Here is a 19,009-nt window from a genome sequence, read left to right on the forward strand (position 1 = left end):
ATGGCATTAGATAATTATTCTTGTTTTCAGAGAAATATGACCACTTTTAGTGAGATTTATGCTTAAACAAGAAAAAGTATTTGCCAATGGGGTAAAAATACATAAACATAATTCTTATCCCTTTGGCAAATAGTTCAATTTTTTCCTTGTCTTAAGCATAAACCTCACTAAATCTTGCTAGTTATTTATCAAAACATTTTCCAGATAGTTTTACTAGAAACTAAGACAAAAATGCTTTTTAAACAAATTTATTTGCAGTGTGGGAATCCCCCCCCCCCCTTTCAAAAGATGATATGGCTCTTCTTATCTCTTCCTAACTATACACAATTTCATGGTTTGTTGGATTTTATTATTTGTATTTAAATTGCAATTGTTTTTCATCTATTAGGTGAACAGACCTGCGACCCACCAGTTCAGCACCTCTGATCTAAGCAACATTTTCCAAATTTGAACATTTGATTATTTTTAAACATGAAAAACAGTGCATGGAATAAATTCATACAATTAGACCCATGGGCTGACACTGATACAGTATCAGCTGTGAAGACTGATTGACTACAAGATTGAGCTGTTGTTTTGTAGCTGGTTGAAACAAAGCATCTTTTGTCTATGTGGGTTTTCATTCATTGTGTTGGTGGGCTTCTGAGTTGGATCTATTCATTTAATATCAGTTTTACTCTTTGTTTGCCCTTCCAAATAATTATTAGCAGTGACCTTTTCCCACTTTTCATTATTCATATTTTCACCGCGCTTAATAACTAAACACATATGCACATACTTTTACCGAAGCATGTGTCGAAAAAATATACCCCCTGAAATATCAAAATATGCCATCTGCTTATGGATGGACCTGCCATTCAAAGCACTCCAATGCATTATGTAAAAGTGCACCTCTGACATTTACAAAGGCAAGAGACTCATGACGCGACAGAATGATTTAGTCAGCCGGCCATGTAATAAATACAAAACACAGGCTGACAGTGAATATGCAGTGCATCTTCAACAAGATACCTTTACCAAATAAGACCAGGGTTGCTCTTATGGTGACGAGGGGCTGCAGTTCTTTTAGAGAATAATTAATTTTCTCTATTGTCTTTTTCTCTGTTCATTCTGTGTAATCCTCATTAATCCCAATTTTACAGCATCTGTTCCTTCCCAGTAGAGAATATGGATGGATCTTAGAGTTGAACAAAGCTTTGTGACTTGTCACTGATCTAAAAGCCCATGTAATTGCACCCTTCTGCTGTGTAAATTGGTTGCTGTAAAAGCAGGACTTCAATTTATGGAAGAAAAGCTTAAAGGTATTTCATTTAAAGGTACAGTAAATATGTTACTTTTAAAATGATGTAAAATCAACATGGGATGAAGATTCCAGTCATATGAATGGCCTAGAAAACCCATTCTATTATCTGACACGTTCGATTGCAGACTTAATTAAATAATGAGGAAACAATATACCTGTGAATTGTGAAACTCTATGTCTGCAAAATATGTTCAAAATCATTGTTAGAGATCTTCTAATATATTGTTATATATTTTATATATATTGTCATTGTTATACAAAGTATCCAAGAATGTATGCAGCCGCTGGTGTTAAAATCCTTTTATGATGCGTGTTGCTATAACTTTATAAATACGACATTTAAAGACTTTTAAATCATGTGTTAAACAAAGTAGTGTGTAACCAAAGCTCTAGAATATACTTTAGACTGTGAAATGTAATGTTTCTTGTTCTTGTTTCTTGTTCTTTTACTTAGTTTACATTTTGCAAGCCATCTGAATTACTGACCCATAATATACCCTATATTAGACATTTAAACACCTTACAATCTTATATGCACATCAGCTATTATGAGGGAACAGCTGTCAATGACAATTCTGTGCAGTCTGAATTTATAAATTTCTTTACCCCCCAAATAAATGTGTCCTCAGCAGGTTTGTGTTAGGAACATTTAGGTCAAGCCAAATTTCCTAAAACAATTCTTTAATGCATGATTTTCTTTTAATAAATATGTTCATTATTTATGTGAAGCCAGTCAAGATATTTTCATATGCATAGTGCTTTTCATAATACACATTGTTTCAAAGCCATGGCAATAACACGACAGGTTTTTGATCAGACATTACAAACTGTTAAGCCCTTTATCTACAAATAAAATGTAGTGTATTATTGCAATTAAAGATTATCAGTAACATGCAAGAAACACACCATGTGTCAGAATAAAGTCCAGTCATATTGGTCAAGAAAATGTAAACAAATAATTATTTAATGCCAATTTAAGTAAAAGTGTTATGGTTAACATCATGTTTCAGGAATTATTCTTTCATGAGCTTACACTATGCTTAAAATGGCAGAAGGCCCCATTATAAAAGGATACCTTTACAAATCCTCTTGGGACAAATACTCTAGTATTATGGGTGAAATATTAATACATATGGGGTATCCTTTCTGATCACATGTCACTGGCAGAATTCCAGTCTGCCATTATCCTGTCACTGGACTCAGACACTGGGCAGGACAGCTGTGCCCTTCCTACCATAGGGGATGGCAGGGAGTGTTCCGGCTGATATGTGTCACTTGTGTGCCAGGACTGGCAACAGGCACATTTGGACCCCTGCCATATGTTTCACATCAGATGAGCTGAGCTCACCCACAGGCCAAAGATGACTTTGGATGATGCCATGGTGACAGTACAGTTGAGGTTATTTATTTGAGATAACATTGTTTAATATATATCCTAAGTCGTAAAATGAAATAAAAAATAAAACAAATGAATGAAATCAAAACTTAATCTTTTTATTTTCTTAATAAATATCCCTGCCAGTGAACTACAGTCTAAAAATATAAAATAAAAAAATAAAATAAAAATGACTTCCTAATGTATCATCAAAATGTAATAACTTTGCTCCACCTCTGAAACTACTCATTTTTGTAGATGTAACCAGGGACATGATATCACTTTCCACTTTTCACAATTAAATTAAACAATGATAAATTAAATTAAATGTCAATAAATATAATTTTTCCTCTGAATATTCTATTTCAGTTTGAAATGCATCATTTTATGGAAGCTAAATGCATTGTGATTGTTGCATTTACGAGTCATTTTTATGAATGAAGAGTTAGCATCGTTTTGCATTTAATGTTCAGTGACTCTAACCAAGTGCAATTTAGTAAAGGACAATATTTCCCACCCGGAACTGATTTACATAGGCCCTTTTTATGCTTATGAGCATAAGAGTATTTGTGTTCATTAATGTCAAATACTTGAACAGATTAATTAAACGCAATACATTTTTAATTTGGCTAACACTACATTTTGGTTGTTACCTTTATAATCAAATCAATATAAAATATCCAAAAACATTTTAAATAACAGGCCGACAAGCAATAGATTTGATTTTGATTAAGTGTTTTCAATCTGACAGCTACAGGTCACAATAGCATCTGCAGAGGGACTTAACCCAAACTAAACATGACTAGATGGGACAAGAATAGAATAGAATTATACATGAAATGTTACATAACAGAATGAGGGTACTTTGCCTACACATTTAAATATAAAAGAATATGTCTGGGTCATTTATGTCACATTGGGTGGCATTTCTGGGGTGAAATATCCACTGAGTGGTGCTAAAAGCGAGTTAAATTTTCTTCCAAACAGATGGCATTTTTTAAACTTAAACCCTTTTAAGTTTACATGCCACAAGACCTACCTCCTTGCCCTAACCGATAGTGTCAAAAAGCAAATGTGGGATGAAAAACGTTTGGTTACGTATGTAACCTCCGTTCCCCGAGGGAGGGAACGACACGTTGTGTCGGAGAAGCGACACTAGGGGTCTCTCTTGAGCGCCGATATCCACCTCTGATCTATGAAAAAAGGCCAATGAGAGTTGGCAGCCGGTATTTGCATGTCCCGCCCCCGGACATACGGGTATTTAAGCGGCGCAAATACGGGAGTTCATTCAGGATTTTTCTGAGGAGCCGGAAATGGTCCGGCCACAACAGTGGCTCGGTTCAGCGACATGGCGGAGGAAAGACACAACGTGTCGTTCCCTCCCTCGGGGAACGGAGGTTACATACGTAACCAAACATTCCCCTTCTTCTTCTGTCGCTCTCTCCACGTTGTGTCGGAGAAGCGACACTAGGGGACCCATTCCAATCTTGCCATGCGCTGAACCGTGTACGTGAACCACCGATACAGAGGCGGGCAGGGATTTCATCCAGTGCCGCGCATCGTCTGTACCTGGCAGCACGTACCCTTCCCCAATGCCCCATAAGAACATCGGAATCCTTCTAGTTAACCTGGAAGGGGAACAAGGCGATGTTTGCCATCTTAGGGCTCGTGTGGAAATTATGGTGCGGTGGTAGATCCAGCCTCGAAAGGGGGGAGTTGCTACAGCACGGCGACCGGGGCAGCTGTAACTGCCTAAGGGAGACACGGGGGTCCGCTCGTAAGGGGACAGAACTGTGGAATTATACACAGGGAGAGTACGAGCAGGAGGCCTTACCTGTGGAGCACCTATACCAGTACAGGGTAGCCATCAGGGTACCCGCAGAGGCTTGGGTCGGCGAGTTTCTCCGCTGAACCGCGGACCCGGAGGGCTGGGGAGGAATCGACCAGGGTCCCGACTTGGAGTGGGGTGCCCTGGGAAGAAGGCGCACTACTTTACCTTGACGTCAGGAAAAGGGCGCTGGGCGCAAGCGATCCACCCGGCCGGTCGGTCTACGCGTTACCGAGTTCTACGGGCTCGGACCTGACAAAACACGAGACGCAACCGACTCGTCGCGGAGGTTGTAAAACGACCGAGGCCGCAAACGGCGCGCTGCCCCCAGGAACCAGTCATCCAACCGTGAAGGCTGTGGGGAGGATGGAGGGTTCCAATCCAACCCCACGCTCACGGCGGCCCGGGAAAGCATGTCAGACATCTGAGCATCGGCCTCAGCCTGGGCCTGCTGGCCCGAGGCGGCAGACCAGGGAGTCCTCGGCATCAGACATCACACTCTCCGATGCAGCGGCGAGCTCATCTGCTTCGGGCTCGGGAGGATAGACAGCCGGGCCGTGAGGCGAGCCGCTATCGCCGCTGAGCGTAGACGGGACCAGCGAGCGTGTCGGGAACGGGAGGTTCGCGGGGGCTACCCGGCGAAACTGCACCAGCTGCCGCCCCAAATCGCCTCCAGCGCCAACCGCATCGTCCTCAATCCCGTGGGAAGAAGGAGCAATGCGGGGTGCAGCTGGGGTGGCTTGCTTTCTGTTGAAAGCAAGCCGCGACAGCAACGTGGTCATGGTCATGTTCTCGCAGTGAGAACATGAGCCATCCACAAACGCCGCCTCGGTGTGGTCGCGGCCCAAACACACGAGACAGCGCCTGTGCCGTCTGAAGCGGAGAGCACTCTACCGCATCCAGGAACAACACAGGGGCGGAAGGGCATCTTGGAAAAGACGCGTCCTGAAAATGACGTTCAACGGCGCTGTGTTTTGCTCTTTTAGAGAAATTACTCTTTTAATAGGAATTTACTCTTTTAATACACAGTGTGTGTGTGTGTGTCTGCGCTGTCGAAGCACTCAGGGGCAACAATGCACGGATCTGAAATGCACAAGCCCCTCCTTTATCACAGAGTCCTCTTCCGTCAAAGAGCTGGCAGATGCCAAAGATCATGAGCATAAGCTTTGATAGCATTGCTGTCTCACCCCTCGGTATAATGGAGAGCATTGTGGACATAAAAGCTGACTCTACAGAACACAATCACCAATAGATCAGTGTCAATAAGCCAAATCCCTTTAAATCTCCCAACTCTTGAGCGTTCAACTACTTCCTCATAAACATTTAAGCTGTCAACAGAGACTAAGCAAACAGATCATCTCCTTTAATATTGACCTAACTTCTATCTCCATCACACTGACAATAATATTATTTTTATTTTTACACTGTTCCAGTTGGGATACTCCAAAGGGTTTTGTTATGCTCTTGTCCTGTCTCAGGCCACCTCTCAGAGAAACACTGTCCAGTTATCTTTCCAGTTATGTCCGGTCCAGTTTTGTGTCCAATACTGCGTGATTTGCACCCAGACACAAACAAGACGACTCACTAAATGACAGCAAATACATTTAGAAACTAGTGCTGCAACAAAAATATCTATAATGGAAATACTGCTGTGCCAAAGCAAAACAGAGTATTTACATATTTTGGTTCAAATTGAGTTATGAATGAAAGTGGGCCTCTTAAGCCTACGATCTGTCCTGTGACAGATAAAAAGAGTGTGAAAATTTGATAATCTACATTTGACTGGACAATCCAAAAACTTTAAAGCCATTTTTAGATAATACATTTTGCCTTTGTAGTGTAAAAGCGTCAACATTAAAAGTATATATTAATTAGCAGAGAGCCTCCATCAGTGAAGTCACATTATAGAAGTTAAAAATTATTCCTATGGAAAAAAATAAAATAAATAAAAAGGCAGAAGACTGAATGAATGATGACCAAAACTATGCAATGAGATGACTAAAATATTGCAATAAATCTTGGTCATCTTTGCAAGCTATGGCTATAATAAGCAGTTGTACAGAGGTGAGGATGTACAGTGCAGTACATACAAATTTGCCCTGAAGCACCAATATTTAATAAAGCACTGCTGGAACTGCATAAGAGAATATTTCAAAACCCTCATTTAGATTAATTTTTATTTAAAACCCATTGTGTGTGCAGTACTTACATGTACATCGGTTGTAGTTGCAAATGGGAGGTTTTCTGTGGCCCTTGGTAACCATATGAATCAAACCCTCCTATAAAGTCAACTGCAGAAATGAACAGAGAAGGAGGTGGGAAAAGAAAGACATTATTATATTGTTTTCTTTTTAAGACCCTATGAAATACAAATGGGAGTTTTGTGGCTTTTTGTTCAGGTATATTTGTGTTGAAACAATCTATATGCTAATGTACAAAGTTAACTTAGATAACACATTTAAAATTTAGTCCTAAAATATTGGATCAAAAATATTGATGACTCCTCTTGCACTACATATATTTTTTCTAAGCAAATGCTCTCTAGAATGAGAATGTCCCTACCCATAATACCAAATGTAACAGACTAGCAAGAAGCAAAGTAAGGTTCATGGCTATGATGAAATTAAAGCCTATTGACAATTGTTTTTTTTTTGTGCCTATTAACAATAATAATAAAAAAGTCTTTGATACCATAAATTCCACAACTTCCTGTTTCAATCGTAAATACATCAATACAGGAAAATTATCAACAAAGAGAGAACATTGTTTGTCCATATATTTATGTCTTCAAATACAGTATGTATGTGTGTGTGTGCACCAGTGTGATAATCCTAAACAGTGGATGATGAGGATGATATCTATAGAGGGCTTCTTGTGGCACGCTGCCTGCTGGATTAACAGATAGGCTAACATAAAGCGAGTTGACCGGATTAGCCACGGACACTCTTTGAGAGCCAGCCAGCTGTTTCAGGCTGTGGAAGGTCTGGGTATCTGGGCTTTCCACAAAGATGCAAAGGTACAAAAGCGTGTGATAAAAATCCAGGGTCTGCCTATCACAGGCTGTTTCTTAAACCAATGAACACAGGAGATAAGCTGCAGAATTAGCTGAGAGCTTCACTTGTGCATCCCAAACAGAAGGAGAATGAACAACTGGAATGATTATGATTCTAATGATAGATTTTAAGGGGCATATACCGACAAATCCCATAATCCACATTGGTCATTGTGGAAGCAGACTTTTGTCCTGATCAGTGTTATCTTGGAAACTGCAGAGGTCAGTATCAAAGCCTGTGGCAGCAGTTAAAACCAGAGTGCACAAATTTACCAAGACATTGTCTGCCTTTTATGAATCAGTTTTCTTAAGGCATCCTTACTGTATATGATGTCTGAAATCAATTAAAAAACAATGGTATACATTTTTTGCAAACAATTTTTTGCTTGGATACCTGACTCAATTGTTTGACATCCAAACCAAGAAAGTCTATAATATATGGATAAATCTATTTGTTAGTGTTTCTTTTCATTTTAATGATAGTTACTCGGAAGAAAACAAATTCAAATCTGCCATCTTTTCTCATGGTGACACTTGTATTTGAGCCATTCTTAAATGCTATGTGACTAACCGTAGATGCAAGGAGCTGCAAGAAAATTATGTTCTGGAAATGCTGATTGGCTGATTTCACTAGAAGAACACATTCAGTACAATCCCAAACCCTTCACTAGCAACTATCCTGAGCTGTCCATTTCGTGCTTTTAACATCCCTCCAACAAAATTGTTGTATATGTTCTTGAAAAATATTTAAGAACAAACCCTCCAGGTAACCCTGGCAAAAATAAAATGGCATATCAAACAGAAATATACATAAATTACCTTTAACTGATGGCCAAGTCGGAGCAAGGTTTCTGAGTTTACACCTAGTAAATAAGGTTTACGAAGATGTTAATGGAGATGGAAATTTAGTAATTACGGTTATTTCGACATGACGTGAACACACAAATACCCCCCAAAAATTAAGTCATGCTGAATGTTCTGCTGAACATTCTCACGTTAATGTGCTTAAATATATGTCAAGTCATTTTTATTTGTATAACGCTTTTCACAACACACATCGCTTCAAAGCAGCTTTGCAGAAAATCATACATCAACAGAAAATGAAACTCTCTAAAGTCTTAGACTTGGTCTTCAGGGGTAATTGTTAAAATAGATAGCTTCAAGGCAAGTCTGTGTTCTAAAGTGCTCTTAAAATGCTCTTAAAGCATTTCCCCTTTCCGACGTAACAAATAGCTCAAACTGTTTTACTGCTGAAATTCCTTCTGGCTAATCCTGCCAAGTTAATAGGAAAAGCTAGGATCACTGATCCACTGATGAAGTAAAAACAATATGAGTACCAATGACTGTGGGCGAGAGGAGTGCCTATGGGCCGCCTTAAGCAATAGCATTAGCATTCAAAGACAGAACAACTGTCCCCTGACCTCTACGAAACGACTCGAATAGCTATTTATTCTGTTTAAAGCGACAGATCCCAGAAATGACCCGTTTCAATGGCACCGCCGCTGCAGGGAATTAAGCTAAGATGGACATTTTCTCCACAGAGCCTCCATATAGAAAAGCTTTATGAGTTTTACTGTTTTCGCTTCACCCTTCCAAAAGCTTTTCCTCTGACAAAGACATTTGTAAACCGCACATGGCACACAACGCCCATCAGCATGAGCACTCACCTCCCTGTAACCACAAAACTTGATTGCATATCCCCTAAGGAGTGCCTTAACCTAATTTCGTTGTTATAGATGCAAAAAGTGTTTCCCTGCACCTTGCATACACTGATAGACACTTCCTAATTCTCTTTCTCTCCTCTTGCTCTCAGAGGTAGAATCATTTTAAATACTGTCCTTTCTTTAAAAGGACCCTGGGATGTTACCCTTGATAGTAGCTGTAATTATGGAGGGACCGTGTTGATTGGTTTGAGCCGTTCATTAACTTTGCGGAGGTGCTTCATGTACCATATTAATTAAAGGAGTAATGGCCAATATGGCTACCCGATTAGTGATTCTACATGCCTCAGGGATCAAAGCATCAATTTCATTGGCTTGCTTTGGCGGACTCAGAGCTTTAACACTATTATTCCTCTAAGGATTTTTTTTGTGCTCATCACCAGAGGAGGGCGGTATGACCAAAATCTCATATCACGTTATTAAATCTTATATATTATTAGTAACAAAGACTGAAAGATAAAAATTTTCAAGCAACATATTCATAACAAATAAATGATTAATCTAGCATCAGTGCAAAAACAGCTTCACACTGTGTAACAACTGAGAACAAATTAGAAATCAGTAAAACTAATATTATAGATGAAATAACCGTGACGTCACTTTTATGTTAATAAAAGGTTGACGAAAACTACCATCAGACATGCAAAATCTGCCTTTTCTGCTTAAATTATTGGTCCACATGCAGCAGTGGCGATATCTCATTGACCTTTTTGCCTATGTATTTTCAATTACTTTCCATTCCTAATTCATCTAAAAACAAATAGCAAAAACAAAAATTTATTCCTCAATGTTTACAAGCAAAGTGTGACAACTGTTTCACAAATAGCATGGCCATAGCCATGCTCCTTAGCCTTAGAATCTGACTGAGCTCCACCCTATCAGGCCTTTAGAATTTCCACAGAATCCCTCAACAGTGTAAGTAAATAGGCATCTATAGACAGATTGTCAGATTCATCAATCAGATTGATTTATTTGTTCTTGTGGGTGTGGTCTTTAGGATATGTCCCGGTTCAGTGTTGCAATCATGCTTTAAGTGATGTATGTAATTTGAAAGCGAAGAGTGCGAGATACTGCTGACAAGTTGGCTGTCATCACTGCTGGTATTGCTGTTGAGAAAGAGATCCTTATGGATTTAAAAACCTGAGATATTCTGGATGATTGTGCGATTGATTAATTAAACAGGAAATGAGGACTGATTTAACTTCAAGCTAATTGGTAATTGTTTCTTGCATTGTTATAGCAACATTAGGAGTTTTCTAAGTGTAAAATAGGATGCATGAGCATTCAGTGTCGGATCAAATTTTGAGACGTAACTGTGTACCCTGACGAAACAAAATGTATTGCAAGCAAAATTTTAATCACAAATATTACTAGAGAGCTTTTTCTTGGTATTAGACCTCCTTGGTTCTGGCTTTCATGCATGGACGTGTTTTTAAAATTTCATTTTGCATTATTAGTTGACTGCCATGTAATGTATGATAGGCATATGGTGTCTAATTCATTGTGAAACTGTGTTTTCTTAATGGCATGAAATGCACTGAACGCCTAGACTTAAAATGCATGGGCCGCGGCTGACATTCAATAATATAATATTCAATTTTCGAATTTAATCACAACCAGTTTCGATTGAAGTGACCTACTACATTCAAAACAAAATGCAAAGACATAATTTTAGAATTATTCACATAGAACTATCCTCTCACAAACAATAGCCTATGTGCTGCGGTGGTGAAGATGGGGTCCTGTCAGTGGCAGATCCTGGCAAAGCTGCCTAGGGTGGCAACGCTCTGTGTGGCAGCACGACAGGGTACCTGCCGGGTACCCCTGCACAGAGCTTGCAAGATTGCAATGGGAGAAAGATGTCCCCAATTGTGCCACCCCTGGCTCGCAAGATCGCAATGGGAGAAAGGTGCCCCAAATCGTGCCATCCTGGCCCCACTCCGAGCTCGCATTGGGAGAAAGGTAGCCCAAATCCTGCCACCTCGGCCCTGCCTCGAGCTCACAAGATCGTGATGGGAGAAAGATGCCCAAATTTTGCCACCCAGCCCCCCGACAGAGCTTGCAAGATCGCAATGGGAGAAAGGTGCTTCAAATCATGCCACTCTACCCCTGTACAGAGCTTGGAGGATCGTAATGGGAGAAAGATGCATTAGGTGCACAGGTAGTGTTAAGTGGGGGCGCCACATCGGATCTCGCCTAGGGTGCCAAGTAAGCCAGAACCGCTCGTCCCGTTAGATCTTACATGGTGGTAAAGTCAACGTTAGATCAAATTTGACCTTATCTGTCACTGCGATTGCACTTCGGAAATTAAAAACAGAATTTTGCAATCATAGTTAGTGCTATTCCTTGGTGAGAAGTTTAAATTTACCAACAGCTGTTATGGGGTAAGTGGGTTTTATTGGAACAGACAGCAGTGATGACAGCGATCAGTGAAATATTATAAATTATGAAAAATACTGAGTTGCTCTTGACCCACCGATCCTGAGCCCAAATCTCCAATAATCTTTCAGGAACGGGTCGTTTCACCTCCACAAACAGCACTTTTTAAGTATTTTCAGCTCAATTTGAGCAAAGCACCTGACAACCATTATTTTTTCTGTGCCAAAAGAACCCAAAGTGCTGGAGCCGAGCATTTGTTTGTAAACAGTAACTTCGTCTATAAAACGGATACCTGTAGTTCCGAATGATAAATGCTGTTTGTATGAGCCACATTTGAAACTGTTATACTGACATCTGTGACTACACATCATTTGAATTCTATATTAATGCAACATACCTCAGCAGCCGTAAACAACTATGTATAAAGCAATAGTGTAAATAGCAATAATGTAAAGCAGCTCTGGTCACTAATAGCCATGCAAATGTATCTATCATGTATAAACGGTATATGTGTGGGCACACTTCTACAATCCCTTGTTAAATACCATCTTACTTGTTAAGTTTCTATTCTAAAAACATTTTCCAAAATAAAATAGCATAATACATTTTACTTGATTTGCTCAAAATAAAAAAAATAAAAAACCCAAGCTAGTTTGGCTAATGCGTACGTGCTATCTAGCATAAACCAACAGGCAATTGGCTTTTTTAACTCTAAGGAGTAATTTAGACTAAACACATTCTCACGTTAAAAGGAGCTAGACCCAGTGCAGCGAATGGAACAGAAAGCAGGTGACTCAAGATGCATTTCTAAAAGCTGAAGTTCTTTTAACTTGACATGGCTACTTCAATATTTGGTTCTCCTGTGCAACATGCTGAAAAGCAGGGGGACGTGGATCAACAGTCAAACAGACCTCAATCTAGCGAATGTCTAAAAGTCTTTATCTATCTAAAAGTCCTCATATTATAGCATTACTTCTCTTCATCCACTCCTCAATGTCTGTGTAAACTCTCAATTGATATTGCACAGCCATGTCATCAAGCTGTAGTCACTCAAATTCACGGTAGCCACAGACTGATTGGGAGAGACTTCTGACAGGGATATACAATTATAAAAATGTTCCCAAATCTCTGATCGCTGATTGAGACAATCAAGAACCTCATTCAACACCAGGTGCGATACTGCTGAATTGTTTAAGGAAGTAAACCAATCAGTGTGGCTGCAGATATTTTGCACCGCAAAGCTTAGCTCATTTGACTAATCTAATGGCAGTAAACTGGATTTTGTGTGAGAATGAAATTATATTGTTTTTGCACACATCGTTTAATTGGAGAGTTTTATTCATAAGGTCCTCCAATAGGCTCGGTCACAAAATATGTTAATCTAATTTCAAAAGTTTTTGGACAATGCTTATGTCCACGAGAGGAATGAGATATTAAAGTGGTGAAAACCACTTTAATATCCACGTGACATGCCATTTGTAAGGACACACATTTTAACATTGTAGATTTAACACATTCTTTTTGAATTTCAAAGGAACTTTTTAAAATGTGTATAAAGGGTGGCACAACTTTGAAAATCAAACTGTTCAGTGTGTAATGAAATCCAAACTTCCTCCCCAGTTCAAAAGACCATTTATTAAACAGTTGCAAAAACTCCTTTCAAAGTCTGACTTTATGACATCAGACACATTAACAGATGGCTGCCTACATTTACATGACAATGACATCTTTTCGATATTTTAATGTTATTTATGCCTTGCAAAGAGACAGTTATTGAAGAATGGGGAGGGACCAGTTGCATTAAGTTCAACAGCAAACCTGCAGCCTGTGAGTATTTGGTGTTGTTAGTGGCCGTTCACACAAGACAAGTTGCATGCTTACACAATTTTTCAATTTTCTTTTTAAGTTGTTTTTCTACTGTTAAGTTGTAAATCTACTGATAATTTTTGCACAGTGGCTTGCATGTGAGAACGTTGTTTTATGCACTAAAAATGCAAGTTCTTGATTGAAAAGCCTCTTGCTCATTTAAAGTGTGAAGAGGGTACTCAAATATGAACCTTAAAGATAAAGTATCAAAAACTGCCTGTTTAATTCTAGAGAAGAGATGGTGGGTAATGGTCACGTGAAACGAAATTACGACTGTCGTTGCAGCAAACCTTGACTTACATTATATATGTAATGGAAAATAAAAGGAAAATGTAAGGCCCCTTTTAAGTCACTCCTGTGTAGCATGAATAATAGAAAAGATAAAACCATATTTAATACCATTCCACTCCGGCTTGAACCTAAACCCCATTGAATAAACTCTTATACACACAGACATTCTGCATTAATGACCCATCACGCTACACTGGATATATTCTACCACAGGGCCTCCTCTCAATGATCCTAACATGTAGCGAAGTCACTCAGTTTAATGAGAGGCTGGCCCTCCAAATATGGCCATGCTTAATTACAGTACACTGATAATTCGGATTCTGAAACAATGCAATAAATTGAAAATACAAAGAGGAGAAAAAATGGAGATGCTTAACCAATAAACAGCCACATACTCTCTTATAGCCTATAGGCGCCCTCTCTGCCATAGTCTCAGTTGCCTGGTGATGATAGAGTGATGAGAACAGGAAAAATATTAATTGACTTTGAAAGAGAGCAGCAGTATTGATCTTGCCTGTGTTAGACTGCATATCCCTTGTCACCGTTGCTGTATACTTCAAAAGTTCATGCATCAGGGGGTCTGGGTAGCTCAATAAGTAAAGACGCTGACTACCACACCTGGAGTCGCAAGTTTGAATCCAGGGCGTGCTGAGTGACTCCAGTCAGGCTTCCTAAGCAACCAATTGTCCCTGTTGCCAAGGAGGGTAGAGTCACGTTGGGTTAACATCCTCGTGGTTGCTATAATATGGTTCTTGCTCTCGCGTTGAAATAGCGTGAAGTCTTCACACATGCTAGGTCTCCACGGTAACACGTTCAACAAACCACGTGATAAGATGTGTGGATTGACTCTCTCAGACGCAGAGGCAACTGAGATTCGTCCTCCACCACCCGGAATGAGACGAGACACTATGCCACCACGAGGACCTAGACTGCATTGGGAATTGGGCATTCTAAATTGGGGAGAACACCCCTGTCCCCCAAAATAAATAAATAAAAAGTTCACGCATCTCCAAAGGAAAAAAGTTACAAGTGTCTCAGGGTATAACACATTAATTAAACATCAACCTAGATGTAAATATTTATGTTTATAAAGTCATATATGAATATGTAAAGGAAGGACATCAAATATGCCATTTTGTAATTACGTTGCACATCATCTCTGTATTTCGGAGCATGCGCAAAATGGCAAGAGCGATTGTGGTTTGATTAATGTGTATCCATGCTTGACGAAGCTGAGAATTGCATTTCTATGTCTGCAAATTATTGTTTTGGTCTAACTCAATACAAAGTTTTAAAGTGCATGTAAACGTACTGAATGACTACTTGCGATGCATCAAAGTTGAGCAAATTGATGGATACTTTTCACAGACTGTGATGATGCATTTCCACCTTCATTTAGGGTAAATCTAGCAAATATATATTTTTTGTAATTTGAAAATTTTTAACAAATATTAAATGTACAATTATATCAATAGACTTTTGTGTTATATTACCCTGGCATTAATAATAATAATAATAATAATAAAAGACGACAATCCTACAATGGGGTTTTAAATCAGCCACTGTCAATCATAATCTACCGCTCCCTATTTTTATCCTCTTTTGAGAAGATATGGTAAAAAAAATATTTTGCTGTTGTAGCAATTGGGAAAGGAACAAATATTACTTGTCTTCCATGTACCTCTATAGAAGTTTACCCTTCTGTAGTTCAAATTTCAAACCCAGAAATGTAAAAAGTGTCATGTGAACAGCCCCTCAGTCTTTATTGTTGTTGTTCTAACCAGCCGTGATAAGTGACAAGTGACCAGGCATTTTGTTGATTGCTTGGTTTCTATTTCCTTGGCGTTGTGCCGGATACTGTGAAATGTCAATGGACTAAAATACCACTCAACAAAACTGTATATATAAAAAAGCAAATATGTTATAATTGTTGGTTATTCTGCCATGTCATGCAGAATTTCACTTAAAGTGACTGCAGTAGTGTTAAGTGTGGTGTCTGAGCATTACAAATGGAACAATTTCCTCCTTGCCTTTAAAACAATGGGCCACAGTCTGGTCGTTTGGGATCAATAAAAGCAATCTTTAGATCCCGCAGAATCTTAATTCAAATGTTTGCTGGGGCATTAAAACTAGACTAAAGATCTGCCACTAAGAGCAATGTCTATGTCTGTGCTTCATTACTGGGGAAAACAAATAATCCTCTCCATGTTAAAAGATAAAGCGTATGTCCCAAATCGGTGCTTAATAATAAAAACCTGTTGCTTTGATATGTTTGGTTAATCTTAAATGCAAATCATGCATATTTGCACCAGCTCATGTCGTATCTAGTCTTTTAACCGAGTCTTTCTAATGGTGATTAATGGTTAAAATAATAATTACATGGTGATCTTTTAGACATGTCCTACATTACAGACATGTCTTATATTGGAGTGTGAGCTAAGACCAAAACCAAATGTGCATTACAAAGGATCACGTGATTCAGTTATGAAAAAATACTTACAGCTGTCCTCCTCTTCTGAAATGAGCTTCACAACATAACATGCATAGATGAACCCAGCAAGCTGTAAAGAGAACAGAAAGCAATATTGATTAGAATATCAACAATTATCAATTAACTTATATACAAAAGGAGGCATGTAGTGGCACCAAATGGATTTGCAAAAATAATGACTGGTTCCAAACAAGTTTCCACAACACGTCTACCGCTCCTTCTGCCACATTTCATTTTTCAAACAAGCGGGTAGTTTCCTAGTGTACTCCAAAAAGGTGTTAAGTCTTTGTCTTCCAGGAAAATGGACCAAAAATCTTGATTACTCATATTGTTAGCACAGCATTTTGTCCAATTAAAGGGATAGCTCACCCAAAAATGAAAATTCTTTCATTATTTACTCACCCTCATGATATCCCAGGTGTGTTTGACTTTCTTTCTACACTAGAACACATTAGAAGAAAAATAGAAAAATATCTTAGCTCAGTAGGACCTTAAAATTCATTTGAATGGAGATTTCTCTTTTGAAGCTCCACAAATCACAGACAGTCGTCATAAACGTCATCCATGTGACACCAGCTGTTAAATGAATGTTTTCTAATGCGACACGATCACTTTTGGTGCAAAATAGATAAATATTTAAGTACTTTTTTGTAACTCTAAATCATGCTTCCAGTGAGCAGCAGTACGTGCGTGTGACATAATCACACTGGCATTTGAAATGCGTGAGAACTGACACATGTGCATCACAGCCGGAAGAGCAGCGTTGTTAGCTTGGTTGGTTTTGGTTTAGATCTGTATTTACCCGTTTCTGTACTCACAATGGTGCATTTGTGTGCTTATCCTGGATGGCTCAACCGAGAGAAGAAAGTGAGATTATGTCGGTATCATGGCAACGTGAATACGTCACACAAGAGACTGCTTGGACTCCACCCTCTCGTGAAGTTTACTGGAAGCGTTGGATTACAGTTAAAAAGTACTAAAATATTGTTTAATATTTGTAAAATATTTCACACCAAAAGCGATTGTTTTGATTGATTAGAAGACATTAATTTAACCACTGGAGTCGTATCAATGACGTTTCAGCTGACAGTCTGTGATTTTTGGAGCTTCAAATGAGAAATCTCCATTTACTAGCATTTTTAGGACATACTGAGCTAAGATATTTTTCTATTTTCTTCAAATGTATTCTGGTGAAGAAAGAAGGTCATACACACCTGGGATATCATGATAGTTAATAAATAATGAGAGAATTAAAATTTTTGGGTGAATGACCCCTTTAAATAAAATGCTCTCCCTTCCCCTAAATCAAGGTTTTGCCAGGCTATGATATAAGCTTAAGGCTATTTGCAACTTAAAAAAATAAATAAAAAATAGGCCAAGCATTTTGATAAGTCCAGCCCGAATTTCCTATGTCAACAGGAAAAACGTCAAAGCCATTTTAAAGGGTCATTATAATGCACTATTAAGCAAACAAACCATAATGAAAAACTGTCAGTGGTTAAAACTATAGAGGACAACATGTTTATGATTTCGGGGATGAGACAGGCAGTAATATAAACAGGACTGAATGAAGAGATCAAAGATTGAGAAAGAGTGTGGTGAGCTTATTTTCATTGAGGAAACAGGTGTAGCAGCAAGAGCTTGATAACAAACTGAATCATCGCCGCAGGAAATGGGTCTTTAGAGCAATGAGGACATGCAGAAATGTTGGAGCCACATCCACTCTGTCTCTCCAAAACACAGCACTTCCCAATCATCGAAGCACAAAACTGTCCCAGTACACACACACACACACACACACACACACACACACACACACACACACACACACACACACACACACACACACACACACACACACACACACACACACACAGATCCACAGAGCTTCCACTTACTTTGCTTAAAAGCACTCATCAGCATCTGCGTTTAAAATCAACATGAAAGAGCATTTGCAACCCATTTTACTTCCATAATGCCATATATTTCTAAATAAAACTGAATTTTCAATGAGAAAAAACTTTATAAATCAGAATTTTATCCATCAGGAAATAATTTGATCACATGCATTGATAAATCATTCAAAATAAGGCCAGAAACATACTTTATGAAAGTGCAGACTTTACACTGCCAACGTGATAACAAACATCAGTACTGTACTCAAAGGGGCAATAGAGATACCTTTAAAAGTCTGTGCTATTAAAATGTACGTGTTAATATTTAGGTAAATTACTATAAATATTTGTTAGAGTTCAATACAGGTTAAGACCAATCGACAGCATTTGTGGCATAATGTTGATTGCCACAAAAAAATAAAAGAAATAAAAATTAATAATATTTTAGACTCGTAACTCCTCTTTAAAAGAAGCAAAAATCGAGGTAACTGCGAGGCACTTACAATGGAAGTGAATGGGGCCAATTTTTGGAGGGTTTAAAGGCAGAAATGCAAAAGCTTCTAATTTTATAAAAGCACTTAAATGAATTCTTCTGTTAAAACTTGTGTATTATTTGAGATGTAAAGCTGTTTAAACTGTTGTTTTTGTGGTCATTCAGTTTGCTTACCGAGCAAACGGGTCAATGGATGATGCTGTCAACATGGGACTGCATTATATCCTGCAACACCTCAACAGACCAGGGACTTAATCAAGGATCCTCTTTGTGGACTTTAGTACAGCCTTCAATACTATCAGGCCTGATCTTTTC

The 19,009-nt window shown here is 38.8% G+C and overlaps 1 protein-coding gene across 1 annotated transcript in view; it reads right to left on the bottom strand.

The window, feature by feature from the left end:
- The window catches only part of LOC127623889 (sodium/potassium-transporting ATPase subunit beta-1-interacting protein 2), a 210,517-nt gene that overhangs the window by 4,069 nt on the left and 187,439 nt on the right, over window positions 1–19,009 (bottom strand). The window contains exons 5-6 of the mRNA XM_052098477.1: window positions 16,316–16,376; window positions 6,716–6,797 (exon numbers count right to left, since the gene is read on the bottom strand). Coding sequence (XP_051954437.1) covers window positions 6,716–6,797; window positions 16,316–16,376 — 143 coding nt within the window. The remainder of the gene's footprint in view (window positions 1–6,715; window positions 6,798–16,315; window positions 16,377–19,009) is intronic.

Source organism: Xyrauchen texanus, chromosome 30 (assembly GCF_025860055.1).
Source record: "Xyrauchen texanus isolate HMW12.3.18 chromosome 30, RBS_HiC_50CHRs, whole genome shotgun sequence".
In the NCBI taxonomy this organism is placed as follows: domain Eukaryota; kingdom Metazoa; phylum Chordata; class Actinopteri; order Cypriniformes; family Catostomidae; genus Xyrauchen; species Xyrauchen texanus.